The 14929-nt window shown below is 41.1% G+C and overlaps 1 protein-coding gene across 3 annotated transcripts in view; it reads right to left on the bottom strand.

Moving 5' to 3' along the window:
• Positions 1–14929, bottom strand: part of SASH1 (SAM and SH3 domain containing 1) — a 284505-nt gene that overhangs the window by 163055 nt on the left and 106521 nt on the right. Inside the window, exon 1 of one of the 3 annotated variants that reach the window (XM_072966005.1) lies at positions 4079–4859. The exons of 1 other annotated variant lie outside the window; for it this stretch is intronic. In XM_072966005.1, the coding sequence (XP_072822106.1) occupies positions 4079–4231 (153 nt within the window). In that variant the 5' untranslated portion in view covers positions 4232–4859. Of the gene's footprint in view, positions 1–4078; positions 4860–14929 lie in introns of those variants that run through there. One more of the 3 variants, XM_072966008.1, reaches the window with a different exon arrangement.

Genomic DNA, 14929 nt, shown 5'->3' with positions numbered 1-14929 from the left:
ACTCTCAGATTCCAAGACCTAAAATTAAGTCTTTAGCTGATAGGTTTAACATAAGACACCACCCAGAGAATATGTAAATTACATCTTAGTCCTTACAAAGGAGTTTGCATTTTAAAAGCCACCTAGGGATCTCAGGGACATCTCCCCTCCCCCACGCTTTGCCTAAAACTACAAAGCAAAGGAGGATCTTTCAAGGACTTCAGTAAATAGCAAGACAAAATAAACCTAACAGTTAACGTACAGAGAAACTTAACAGATAAACCTACTACATTCTTTTCTGTAGCTTGCATAGGAATTAAGATTAATTAATAGGGGAAGGTCCTCTGTGTTGAGTTTATCTACACAATGGCTATTTTCTAAGCAGTGCTAGGAAAGGGGTGTAAATTGTAGGAACATAGCAGGGAAATGTAAGGTTTGGGGGAGGTGCATCTTGCAGGATCCTGCAAACAATAGTCATTTATTAACTCCCTTCCTCTCCCTTCCCAGCAAACAAGTAGCTTGTAAGGCCTGTCTCTACTTTAGGTCCTCAAATTCTGAAGGAAGAACTTAAGAACCATCACAATCTACCAAAGGGATACTCAGTGCTGAAAATACAATCTACCACATCTAACAACTTCAGTAATTCCTACTTTTAAAAAAAAATCACCCTCCCCTACAAAGGAATGTTTTTTCTGCAACCACGGAGTAAAGATAAAGGAGTAAAATCCCACAGAATTCTAACTTCTTCTGCACTTCTCAACAGAAGTCTAACCATGTCATCGCGAAAGGTGACAGGCTTTGAAAACCCAGGCAGACCACATGTTGCAGAGTTAGAGAACAGAATAGTACATTTCACAAGAAGGCCACGGTTTAATTGCTTAGGGTTTACAAACATTTCGCAATTTGCCATTACGTTTTCAGTGGAAGCGCCAGGATTTGAGTTTGCATGATGAGACTGTCCAAGTGGTAGCTTCAGCACGAGCAAAATTTATTAAAGTCTTCATAAATGCACCCCATTATAGCCAGTGCACGAGTCTTTATAGAACTGTATTTTGAAGTGGCTTCTGCATTTGACAGTACACACTTTTATTCTGTTTTCAGTCAGTGAAATCCTGTTCTCAGCACCCTGTAAGTCCCAAGCCCTAGAGGTAGAAAATTACTAAGATACTGACCATTGCCTTCCAGGCCCTCCCTCACAACCGACAGTGTTTTTGTAAACTCATTTTCTCTTAATTCTGTATCTATTTACATATTCACTTACTAGACATTTATTCATTCCAGCATGCTCAAACATTTTGCAAGCCATAAATTATACTATTACTTCTCTAAATAAGCATTTTGTTAACAATTACCTAAAAGCAACTAGTTGGTGCTGAACCATGCAGGGCTGAATTAATTTAAATGCAAAATATGTCCTAATGAGCTCACCTATACTGTATTTACTGAGATCAGTGCCTCTGCGCAACACCCTTCCCTGGGTTAGAACCAACAAAATCTGCAGGGGATGGAGGCCCAGTGCCTCTCACGGTTCTGGACCATCGGAAAAGGGGAGCTGTGCTCATTCACTTTGAAAAGCTTTAACCTAATAAGCTTTGAAGTTTATTTTTCACGCTAAGAAGAATCTAAAAAATAAAGTAGCATCTGTTCCCTGAAATTGGCTAAGTATGATGTTGGATGTATAATTCCCCTACTACTTCTGCTTCGCTCCTGAAGTTCAGTGTTGAAAAACAATCATCCAAATAGCATTTGCCTAAAATAATTTCTACCAAGTTGATGTGGGAGAGTTAACTCCGGAGCATCATGGCATCAGGCTCCTGACTGGCGGGGTCAGGGAACTGGGGTGCAGTCTGGCATCGCTGCTAACAATGCATAAGGGCCATCGATCAAGTCACTTCACCAATCTAGGCTGACAGACGATTGCAAAATCCTGTATTTTAAATACAAAATGAAGGAAATGGTATCTTCTATCTCAGAAAAAAACAAAGTCAACTGTCAGTTTTGTGTCAATCTATAGTTTCTAAGATATAGTTTCTTACAAACACTTGGATGACAGCTTTCTAAAAGCAGAATAAAGACCGTTTTCACCTTTCACTTTTTACAGGCATGGACAAAGGAGAGGTAACCTGTGTCTTCTTCGTCTGTATTTTCCTAAGGAGCACTCTTGATGCCCAGAGATGAGGAAAATGAGACCGTGTTAAAGATGGGAAAGCATGCGTGAGCATTACCTGCTTGGGACAATTTTTACGTTCTTTCAGCCTCACATCGAACTACTAGCTCTGTAAGAAACACATATTTTCTTTTCTCCTGCATCTGCTCTTTGAATAAACAGGTTTGGGCTTCCAAAGCCCCACCCCATCTCTTAACTCAGCCAAAGAACACTGCTACAACTGACCCAACAGCGCTGGAATCTGCCAGGGAAAGGAAGGCAGAAAGTTCAGAAAGTGCCCACATTTCCATTTCAGTGAGTCCCTCTAACCCTTACCTCCCTAGCCCATACCCTAGTAAGGGATGTAATGTGACATTATCAAACCAATTTTCTCAGTGACTGAAAATTTACAGACTGAGACCTAAGCAAGAAATAACAAGATAAGCTTCTTGCTTGATGAACTTAAAAACCTATCACCACAACTTTTATATGTTTATTAGGTTTTCTGGAATTTCACTGAAGGCCCATATTCATCAGTAATACTCAGAAAAGGCAAAAAGTCTAAGTTTAACATTTTTTAAACAAACGTTTTTTAAAATATCATAGAGTAAGAAAAGCAGATAGTAATCTTTGACCAACCTTCTCAGCTCTCTGTACAGAAATAATTATGTACACCAATGGACACCTGAAAATGGAATAACTGGGGCTTTAGGATGTCTGGAAAGATGACACACAAAACTATTTGCAAGGAAAAAAAAGAGAGAGCTATCATTTGCTAAGCATCTACTACATACCAGTGCACTGAGAACTAGCTATTTATCAACTTAGCTAAATCTCAGAAAACCTAAGAAACAAATCTTATTGCCTCACTTTTCAAGTGATGAAACAGAACATCAGTGGGGTTGGCTACCTTGGCCAAGGTCATGTAGTCAGTCAATGCCTGGGCTTTGAATAAACTCACTCCAAAGCCCAAGAGTTTATAATTACTGTGCTATAAAGATGGTTTCATCGTTCCCAAATGAGTGTTTCTTTCTAAAAACTACACTTCCTTCTACTAAAAAAATTAAAGATCTCCAAGTAAATTTAGAGCCTTTCCAATGATCTACATCATTGCCAGTTTCAAATCTTTAAACTAAAATTGACTTTTTATATGTGGATTAAGATGTCTGTCTGTAATAATCCGTACCCATCTGATTGCAGTCTGCCTACCTACAGCTCCACCAAACCAAACCTACTAATTCTTCAAGGCACTGAACCTCGAGTAAGTTAACGCTTCATCTTTGATGCCTAAGAACTATTTTTTGGAAATTATGCCAAATCCATGGGCGGTTTTAGTTACTGGCCATTTCAAAATACATGACAATACAGATTTAGCAAAATAAGTCCTATTGTTTTTGGTTGCAAACACATAACAACAAATACCCTGTAATTCTACAAGCTGAAAAACCGCAAACAAACAGAGTAAGTAAACTCTTTGTGGTTCTGAGCAAGGAGGTAATTGTTTTCCTCTCCTGGTCAGAGAGCAACTGGTGACGAGGTAAACATCAGTAACATCAGCCTCTTCCCAAGTCCCACTGCGAAGCTCATCGGCCAAATACCATTTATTTACATCTAGTCTTTGAAGGACTCTTTCCAAGCCTTTTCCACACCAACTTCTCAGCAGGTGTCCCAGATTGAACTGTTGGATATCATACCCGGTTGTTTAATACAGAAATAGATATACATATATCTTTGATGTGCTCTGTGGCTGGTTATTTTTTAATTAGGGTCTGAAACCCTAAATCGAGTGTATTGAACCTCCTAAGAACTACAGCCCCCGAGAAGGACGACTCGCAGGAGTGGGCTTGCCGAGCTGGCGAGCGCGAAGGGAGCCCGGGGTCGCCGAGGGGCTGCGCTGATCCGCGGGCCCCGCGACCCGCCCGCCCCGCGCCTCGGCTGCTCCAGGTAACTCACCAGGATGCCCATCACGTCGGTCCAGAGCCGGGAGAACGCCTCGGACATGCCAGCGCCCGCCTCGGGCTCCGGCGCGGGCTGGGGTTCGGGCTGGGGCTCGGGCTGGGGCTCGGGCTCGGGCGCCGGGCCGGCAGCTCCCGCGTCCTCCTCCATGGCCGGGTCCCCGGGGCGCCCTGGCCCCGCAGCAGCGCGCGCCCGGCCCCCGGCGCCGGTCCCCGCCCGCCGCGTCACCGAGCCGCGCCCCCGCGCCGCATCCCCCGCGGCCCCGGCCTCCGACCCGGCGGGGGGCCCCCAGCAGGCGCCCGCACCTCGGCCCTAGGTGGCGGCGGGCCGCGCGACTGACAAGTCCAGAAACTTTCCCAGCGCGGCTCGGCAACAGAGTAGCAGGAGGCAAAGTTCGCACCACCGAGTTCTACGGCGGGGAATCCTGGCAGCCCAGGAGCAAGGCCACCCGCTGCAAAGGCGTTTCTTCCTGTGACGGGGACCGACTCACTGAGGCACGCGACTCATTTCTCCCAGCAAGTCTGGCAGGGCCCCGCAGGGTGACCGCGGTGGCTCAGGAACTTGGAGGGAACTCCCCGGGCCCCCTCTCTTCAAAATGAGCTCTTCCAGCTCCACATGACTCTCCCCTCGACGCTAACTAAAGAAAGCGTTTAGCAACAAAAGGTGCTCTGATGTCAGGCTCTTTGCATGGAAATGAGCCGCAGACAGGAGAACAAATCGCCTGTTGAAAGCGCGGGCGCGCTGCGGTCTCCCGCCTGCACAAGTTTCCAATCACGCTTTTCACTGCAACAGTTCTGGTCACAGAAACTCGAGAAAGTTAATCGTTAAGCTACTCCTGCCTAAAGAGTTCCTGAGTAGTCGATGTCGTTACAATGCACACCTCGCCCCTCCCGAAGTCGAGCGACCTCAGGAATTACAACTCCGCCTCTGGCAGCAAAGACTTGGAAAAACAAGTGTGAAAAGCTCGGGCACGAGCCGTTGTTTATTATGAGTGGGACATTTTGGTTCCTGGGCGCCCACGACGCCGTTCCTTGCTGGGGGTGTCAGCTGTTAGGGGAAATGCGCTTTGAGTTTTAATGGTTCCTTTACAATCAGGACAGAGGGAAGGGCCATTTTTCAAAAGGAAATGTTACGGTTGCAGCCATTTAGCCATTGCACACTTGGGGCCTTGTGTGTGTTTTTCCAAGGATAAGATCCATGACGGATTTATTTTATGAAGGAAACAGCCCTGTAGAGGTATTTGTCCTTTTGTGATTCTTTCTTTAAAAACCACTCAGAATTTTCCTGGGAGATCACAATCCGTGTCACATTTGATTTGGTGATTGATCACTTTGTGAAACGGCTCAGAAACCACGAGGAACCTCCCCCATGGTAAAGGGCTGAGTGGTACAAAAATGCAGGTGAAGTTCCCTGGGGAGAGAGCCCTTGCTTGTTTTGGAGGCCTCCTCTGTTGTTTTTTTTCCTCTGGGCCCACAGGAAAGGAGCCGCAGACAAGCACGTCCTCAAAACCCCACTTCCTAAAGCATTAATTACCAGGAGGCCCTCTCAGTGCAAATGGATGAAGAGCCCTTAGAGGGAAGTTCAAAATTGAAAGCAAAAACTTTTTCAAAAGTAATTAAATGCATAAGCGTAACCCCCGAACACAATATTTTTGAAAGAAAAGAAAAAAGAATGAGAACGTTTTCCCTCTCTGGTAAGGAGGCACTGTGTTGAAGTGGAGGGCTGGGCGCCGTCAGTATGAACCAGACCTAGTGCGTTCTGGGCTGATGCTGGAGCTAGGCCCCATGCGTGTTCTAAGATGCTAAGAATCCAAATAAATTCACTAAAGCTGTGGTGGGATGATGATGATTCATGTCTATAAAGACTTGAAGATGAGTAAATGATGGGAAAAGGTAAAACAACCCAATAAGAGTTGATTTTACTGATATATTTAAGAATTCCAATGTCTTAGCCATTTGATACCTTATTAAACTGAAGACAATAGAAAGGACGTGCTGCTTCTAGGCAGGCAGTTTGTTTTCCATGTATACAGTCTGGCAAGCGACTGGGCATGCAGTCCTACAAGCAGTGGGTAGGGGCAGGACTGGCCAGCACCAAGCCTGCATCTTTCTTCTTGACTCATCAGATGACCCGAGGGCAAAGCATTTAATTCTTCTGCGCTGCAGTTTCCCCATCCTAGACGAGGCGAGGCCACACTAATTGCCACCCACCTCCTCAGAGGTAATATTATATTTCAGGGTCATCTAAATAAAGATAGGTATTATTTAGAAACAACAGAAACACATATATCAATATAATTAAGTCTTAGCCAGCATTTTGGCACCTAGAGAAATCAACCTACCCTAGATATTTAAGCTACTTTTCCTGGTGCTCCCTAATAAATGGATAAGGAAATGAGGATAAGCCATACACTTGAGGGGAAATGTTGGTCCTTATAATTTTGCTCTCTGGACATAAACAGGAAATTTTGAGCAGGCATTTTTCTACTTGTAAACATCAAAAATTTTTTTGACCATTTTAAAGACGAAGACGAACCTTTTTAACTTATCAACTTCATGATGCTGCTACTCAAAAAGAGCCTGATTACTTCACCCAAATTGAGTCTTTTCTCCTTTAGTTAATGTCAATCTTCCAAAAATTCCTTCAGGGGCTTTTTAACAAAATATAAAGAATAATCAGCAGCATCGTGATCATCATCATACTATTTCAGAGTCCCATAGGGTACTGTTTACAAAGAGCTTTTTATAATAGAATTATACCCCATGAGGCTAGGTAAGGGCCTTGGAGGTGATCTGGATCAAATCCCTCATTTTGAGGATGAAGAAATGGGTTCCAGAGAATTTAAATGATCACTCCAAGTGAACACAGCTACGTGGAGCAGAAGAAAAGTCAGATGACTTGACTACTTTTAAAAGTTCTTTCATCTATATTATAACTTATTTGATTCTCACAAAGCTCTGCACTACAGGCAAGTGTAGATGCATCATTAAAGATTTGTATACAGAAAGAATAGGCACAGGAATCCTGCTCTCCTTTCCCCTTTCCATCAGGGCTCTCCCTCATCCAGCTCAGTGGAATTGTTATGATGTTGGTAAGTGAATTCTCAGGACAGAAAGGGATCTAGAAGGTTTTCTAGACATCCAGCAGAGACCCATAAGTTGATTGTGAAATCAATTCTGTGGGTCCTGATAAACGTTTATTGCAACGAATGAAAAAGAAGGTATCAGAATGCAGAATCCAGTGAAAATAAATACTGGTAATGCACCTATCTCGATAAGTGTTATTTCTTGGAAAAATTAGTCTCAGTTATATGCATAGTGCATATATGCATATGCATATATATGCACATGCTACACACATGCACATATAAATGCAAATTCTGGCTTGCTTGGCCGAAAAAGTGGTTCTCACTGTGTGGCAGGATTTCAAGTGTAAGCTGCAGGATGTTGCCTGCAGCCTATTTGGAATGTCATTCTGACATAAGAAAAATATAATGGATCCAGGACAGAGCCAAGTTTGAATTTTCACCCCAGTTTCTATAAGACATTGGGCAAATTATTTCTCTCTTCTGTAAAGCAGGGTAAATACAGTTGCTGTGACATTGTGTGTGAAAATGAAGACAGTAATTCTCTGTGAATTAAAACTTTTTCTCCCTTTTCCCTCTTTTTGCTCCCCCTTGACTCACTCATACCATGAGGTGATAGCTATAAAATTTCCTTGTTCATACCTAAGTCTCTGGGGTTACATAAAGGGATAATTCCTAGCCCTGGAATGTGGCAGCTGAGTGTGACCAAGAGGTGATCTCCGGCAGGGTGGAGTGATAAGGGCCATTCAGTTTTGATAGTAAAGGTAGTAATAATAGCAATATCTATGTTATTTATTGAAAATCTACTCTACGTCAGTCATTGTGTTTGACACTTTTAAAATATTTTATTCAAACTTTAAATAGAATTTATGACTTCTCACTACGATTCGATCCTCCCACCCTGCTCACTTCCCATGTCAGTTCTCTGTCACATCCACCCATTTGTTCAAGCTCCCAACCTGAGACGTGATGATTCCTTCCCACACCTCACCATCACTCCCATCTAACTATGGACAAAGCTCTGTGGATTCTACTTCCTAAATATGTCAAGTTCATCCACTTCTCTCCACCTCCACTACCATGCACCACCGTAGTCCACACCACCACCTTATTTCCATTATTTTATCTAGATCAGTGCTTTGCAAAGTGTGCACTCAAGAACAGAAGCATTTGCATCACTTAGGAATTTGTTGGAAATGCAAATTTCCGGACTCCAGCTCCGCACTACTGAGCCAGACTCTGGGGGTGGGATCAGTGGTCTGTATTTTAAGAAGCCCCCCAAGCGATTGTGACATCTGCTCAAATTTGAGAGCTACCTGGAACTATGGGAATGTTTATAAGGAAAAAGGAACACATTACCAAGGAAATGTGAAGTTTTAGAATATAATATATTGAAAAACTATACCAGTGGATTATTTTTTTAATAAATTGGTAAAAGAAACCATCATGAGATACATGAATGGAGATCCCAAAATCAGATGTTCAGAGATATTTGGCTCTAAAGGGCTGACAATAAAATATTGGAATTAAGTGCATTTATTGGAGTAAATTGTATTATCCACAGGAAAAGCACGTTTAGGAACACTGCTTTATTTAAACACTTGTTATTTTTTAAAGGCAACACATTTGCTGCCTGAAAAAAAAGGGGGGGGGATTAAGCAGAGATTAAATCCATAAGGTTTTAAGTAGTTCAGTTTATTTTCTTACCATACCTCCTTCTGAAATTCAGCAATGAAAATAGATAAGCTTATGTAATTTTTGCCTACCATCAGCAACGCTCTCTGGCACTCCAATGTGGCGCATTCCTCAATGCCTCCGGGGAACCAACTTCAAGGAAAGACTGAAATGCCAAAACATTTTTCCCCTTGACAATCCCAAACACATTTTTTCACAACTGCCTCAAAAGTGAGCCAACCCCTTACTAAAGTGTTACCTGTTTAAAACCCTCTTCATCACAGAGTATTTGGTAAGAGGGATTGAGAAAAGAGGTAAGAGCAAACTAAAGAGCAATTAAAACCAAGTGAAGACAGCCCAAACGGGCCAGGGAGAGAAGGTAAACAAACAAAATGATTCAGGGCTATAAATACTTCCCTCCGAAATCTCTTCTTCCACTCTGATAAGCGATGTTACTAGGCTAGCCAGTTAGATTTTCATCTGTGTTGATGCTATGTAAACGCCAAGGTTCTGCCTGGGAATTATTCCAGCAGGCATAGTATGACTTGACCAAGATTTCATTTTGCATCGTCAGGTCAGACTAGATAATTTCTAAAGCCATTTGTAATTCTGAAATATGAGGATTCTGAACTATTCAGAATTAACTATTATTAACTATTGACACATTATAGACAAGAAGCCAAAAACTCTGAGTGGGCTGCCAATGTTGAATTCACAACGTTTAAGGCAAAGAACCCAAAGACTTCAAGTCACCATAAAATTACCTCTGAATTCACACAAGAGCAGTGTCTCCTGTGGAGAGCTGTGAGGTTCTGTGACAGCAACCTGACACTGGAAAAACAAAAAAAAAATAAGGAAGCGTGCAGAGGGAATGACCTTCAGAATCATACTTTCTGCTATTTATCTTTTTAGCTTAGGAGAATATAAGGGAAAAAAGGGAATGTATTTGTAAGAGACTAGAGATTATGTTAAATATTTCCAAATTATGCAAGGAAAATCTTAAAAGCATAGCTGGGGAGTATCGTCCACCAACCACATTGCTTCATTAATGGTGTCTGTTTTATAAACTTTACCCAACGAGAATGCCTACTTGCCTGTCTATTGCTTAAACATACTTGTGAAAATATTTTTTTCCTACTAAATTTAAAAGCTCCAGTTAAAACTATTGTTTTGCTTCTTTGAAGTGCCAAGATGGTACAGACATAGAACAAAAGATTCTCACTTACAGAATTAATCCCAGAAACTGCAGAAGACTATTACGAATCTTATCCAGAATTGAAGTATTATCCATAATAGTTTGGTTGACAAACGACAAAAAATTATTTATAATGAATGACATTTGCAAATGACTATCAAAAGAGAGGAACTGAGCTAACATTCTGAAAAAAATATATATAATGACTCATTAAAACAAAGGAAGTGTGCTATCCCTTTTACTACTTATTTTTTTTAAAAGAATCATGTATTTACTATATAAATTACTTGAAGAAGAACCATGAGTCTTAGAGGCACTGCCCAGCCTGATGCTAACTGCATACAGCTCTGCTTTATCTGTTCTATGTCTTTCACAGGGGAGCCAACATTTTGGATCACAAATAATAAGATTTGGATCACAAATAATAATAATTTTTATACTACAAAAATGTGCCTGTTGGCTATTAAAAATATTCCTATTCTTGTTTCTAAAGAAAAGAGGGAGAAAAGAAGGGAGAGAGCAAGCAATAAAAGAAACCTCTTAACTTTCCCTTTAGCTATAAAGTTCTATCATTTTAGAATCTCAGAAACATGTCTTCCTTCTCACACAATCTAACTCCCTTCCTTTCCACACAGAGTTAAGTTCTTCAGTCTCCCTTCAGTCATTCAAGGCCACTTTCCTCTTCTGGGTACTTTCTTTCAAACTGCATTTCCTGTGACATACACAGAGGCACACGCGCATGTGCACACACACACACACACACACACACACACAAAGGCTCACTTATCTCAGTTTTTCTGAGCCGCCTTATACAATTGAAGATATAAATACATGAACTGGGGGAAGAACTCATCAAAAGAGGTGGCGCCACGAGAACGTTTCAATGAGCTTCTCACATATAGAGATAGAAGCCTGAGTGACAGGACACTGGGGTCATGGCTGCTTCTTTAAATAGTGCTTTGGTTAAGCTTAGTGAAACAATTCCCCCTTTAGGGAAGCTTGTAACATTCTCGGCTCCTATGGTTAGTGCTGGCTGGAACGAGGATACACATCTAAGAGAAATATGAATGTGGGCAAGCAGGCACCAGATTTTTCTGCACCATTTCCCTCTCAAGGAACACAAATATTTTTTAAAAGAACAAAAAATAGTTTGTCTAGGCATAATTTTTTCCTATGCGTTATAAATGAAACAAGTAGGTGCTAGCTCCTCTGTATCTAATGAATGTTCTCAAAAATCAGATGATGTTGATTCCAATAGCAAAGGGACACAACAAAGGCCCCTTGTTCTGGAAATGAGGTCATTTGGACAGTCTATCCATTAAGAAAAAGCCTATTTTGCTTTCAGAGGTCACCTATTGGGGCAGGAAATCCATCTTTCAGCCAGTGGACTAACATCTGGCCTAAGTCTTCTGGGCTGAAATGTCAATTTCCTGGTCTAAATGGAACACACATGAAAGGAAAAAAGATGAAAAATACAGATCTTCATTTGCCAAAGAATTCTTCAAGAGTAGCATAGATGACAAGAATTCTCCAAAAAAGAGCTACTCTTTAGTGATCAAAACAAACAAAAACAGTAAAATATCTGTCTGAAAATTCTATTTCTTTCTGTGATAACTACTGAAAGGCAAAAGTAAGAGGCTAAGGATTAACGATAGCAAAGGGATAAATCATTCATTCACTGGTAAATTCATGAAGAAATCTACTTAATTCAGAATGACTGATCACGATTCATGACGATACATCCCAAACTGGGCCAGATTTGCTTTGTGGGGGGCGGTGCTGGGGGGTGGAGTTTGCTAACTGCATTAACAAGGTAAAACTTAAAAAAGAGAAATAAAGGGAAATAATTTAACCAACATTAGAAAACAACCTTAAAGTGGGTTTAAAGTGCCGTAAAGCATTTCACATATAATTCTTCTAAATAAGCCACTGAATTTGTACTACTTTCTGTACTCTTTGAGAATATTCCACATCAGTCCATAATTTTGACTAGTCTTTCTCTTTCTGATTCAAATTAGAGAGATTTTGGTCCATCATTCATTCATCAGGCAACAAATATTAATTGAGGACCAATTATGTCTGATATCAGGTTAGGTACTGACAAAAGACAGCCCTGGTTTTCAGTAGCATCTAATCAGGAGTGTAAAATCTTTACTTTTGGAAAATAAACTGTTAAGTGGTCTGATTTGGGTTCATTTTGTAATTAATGGTAGTGTGGAACCTAGAAAAGGGTGAGAATTGAGACAAGACAACTTTTCAGTCATGCTGCTAATCTGGGCAAGAGGCAACAAAAATGAACAACGGGGGCCCTTGGGCGCATGCACGTCAGCTGCTGCCAGATTCCACACTGCTTTTCCAGCTTGATTTTCTGTTCTGATCCTACAGAGAGGTGCTCTGGGAGGCTCTAATCTACTTTCCCTCACATTTCTCTCTATTTCCTATTTTCTACTTCTCTGTTCTGTTCAGTCTGTTCATTTTTTCCTGAAATACTCCTGCTTTCTCCTTCCAGCTTTGTTGAGATAAAATTGATCTACAATATTGTGTAAGTTTAAGGTGTACAACATGCTCATTTGATACACTTACATGTTTCAAAATGATTACCACCACAGTTCGCAAATACCTTCATCACCATCCTGTTACACAATTACCATTTTTTTTGTGTGTGGTGAGAACATTTAAGATCTACTCCCTTAGCAACTTTCAAGTATATAATACAGTATTATTAACTGTAATCACCAAGCTGTACATTAGTTCCCCAGAACTTATTTGTCTTAAAACTGGAAGTCTGTGCCCTTTGACCAATATCTCCCCCGTTCCTCCATCCCCAGCCCCTGGTAACCCCTATCCTACTCTGCTTCATTGAGTTCGGCTCTTCTAGATTCCAAACTAAGTCATATCATGTAGTATTTGTCTTTCTCTGTCTGACTTCTTTCACTTAGCGTAATGTTCTCGAGGTCCATCCATGTTGTCACAAATGACAGGATTTCCTTCTTTCTCACAGCTGAATTACATTTATATATATAAAAACATCTTCTTTATCCATTCATCTATTGACATTTAGGTTGTTTCCATATCTTGCCTATTGTAAATAGTGCTGCAATGAACAAGGAGTGCAGATATTTCTTTGTGAGGCTTTTTCATTCCCTTTGAATATATACCCAGAAGTAGAACTGCTGGATCATATGGTAGTCCTATTTTTGATTTTTTGCAGAACCTCCATACTGTTTTCCATAGTGTATGCACCAATTTATATTCCTACCAGCAGTTCACAAATGTTCCCTTTCTCAGGGATCTTTATTTTTTGAAAGAGCCACAGGTGATTATGATGGGTAACAATGAATGAAATCCATTGGGGTAAGTGAGAATGAAAAACTGAGAAAAAAAGGAACTTGGGGAACACCAGCACTCAAGAGAACAACATGTGGTAGTGACACGATGTCTGAGTTAGACTAGTGCTAGAGGTAGGAGGAGAAAAATGATGGCTTAATGTCAAGGAAGCTGAGGATTGCAGGAAGGGGGAGGGATCAGCAGTGTCCAGCATTAGGGAAAAGTCAACAAGAGAGGCTCACTTTGGGGGTCACTGCTAATTCTACTTAGCCAGGGCAATTTCAGTGTAGGGGAAGGAGTAGAAACTAGATTGCAGGGGATTGAGGAAATGATGGGAAAAAAATAAGTGAGGAAAGATAACAGAAGGGATCATGAAGTTGGCAGAAATATTTTTATGCATATGAAAGATCTGAACAAATGTATAAGGTAAGCAGAAAAGAAATAGTAGCGGGGGAGGGTTTGGAAATTTAAGAGAGTACTACAGAATAAGATCCCAGAGGAGATGATGGTGATGATACTAATAATTTACATTTTTGAGAAACTATTGTTGCCAGGTTTCTCCTGTACAGAGGCCAAACAGACCACTCTTTTCCTGTTAACACATTTCCTACCAATAATACAACAAAACTGATCAGATGTAAGCATTCTAAGAAAGAATTACATTCTAGTCACATTTTACTGATGCTAGACCCAGATCATCTTCAATGGATTTTAGGATATTCACAAATCCTCACTCATATATTTCAGATATTTCAGTTCAATAAAGATTTACTGAATGTCTATTCTGTACTAAGCATTCAGGAAGATGAAAATAACTCACAGATTCTGATCTTGATGAGCTTAGTCTAGTGAGGGAGACAGACACATAAATATTCTCAACCTGGAGTGATAAAAGAATATCCACAGGCCCTTTATGAACTGAGAGATTGGACGGTCAGGGCACCCTAGATGCATCATGGAAGCCTTCCTGTAAGAGGCTTCGTCTGAATTAATAAGTCTCAGAGACAGGTTGAAATTCGATAGCCACATGGGGGCTCAGCTAGGGTAGGATTATGAGAACAGTAGGAACAAAGGCACAAAGACATAAAACAACATGATGTGTTGGAGGAAACTGAAGCTCTCTGTTTTAAGAAATGTTAGTGAGGGAATGTCTAGATTCAAAGCTCACGGAACCAGGTGGTCAGTCACCTGCACCTTGTCTGCTATCAGCTAAGGAGGTTAGTCTTAAGGCTTCAAGAGAGCGCATCCTTTAGATTTTAATGCTTCCTGATTTCCCTTCTGGGATGGTAACCTTCATTTTACTTTCCACGTGCACCATGTACCGCTGACAGTCCCTGGGCTGAGTAGGTAATCTCACAGCCTGCAATAATAGTACACATGAAAAGCCACCAGCACACTAGAGAAGGAGTAAAATTTTAAACACTTCACTAATGTGCAGGTCATACTGGCCCAAAGACCATGCTGATTCTTTTTTCTTCTTCTTTCCAATATTAGTATATGGGCCAACCCCCATGATATTTCCCAGCATAAGTACCAATCAAAGGATCTTGTCCTAGATCTCCCCACC

Source organism: Vicugna pacos, chromosome 8 (genome assembly GCF_048564905.1).
Source record: "Vicugna pacos chromosome 8, VicPac4, whole genome shotgun sequence".
NCBI lineage: Eukaryota > Metazoa > Chordata > Mammalia > Artiodactyla > Camelidae > Vicugna > Vicugna pacos.
Note: the sequence above shows the minus strand (reverse complement) of the source record. Positions and strands in the feature narration are given on the sequence as shown.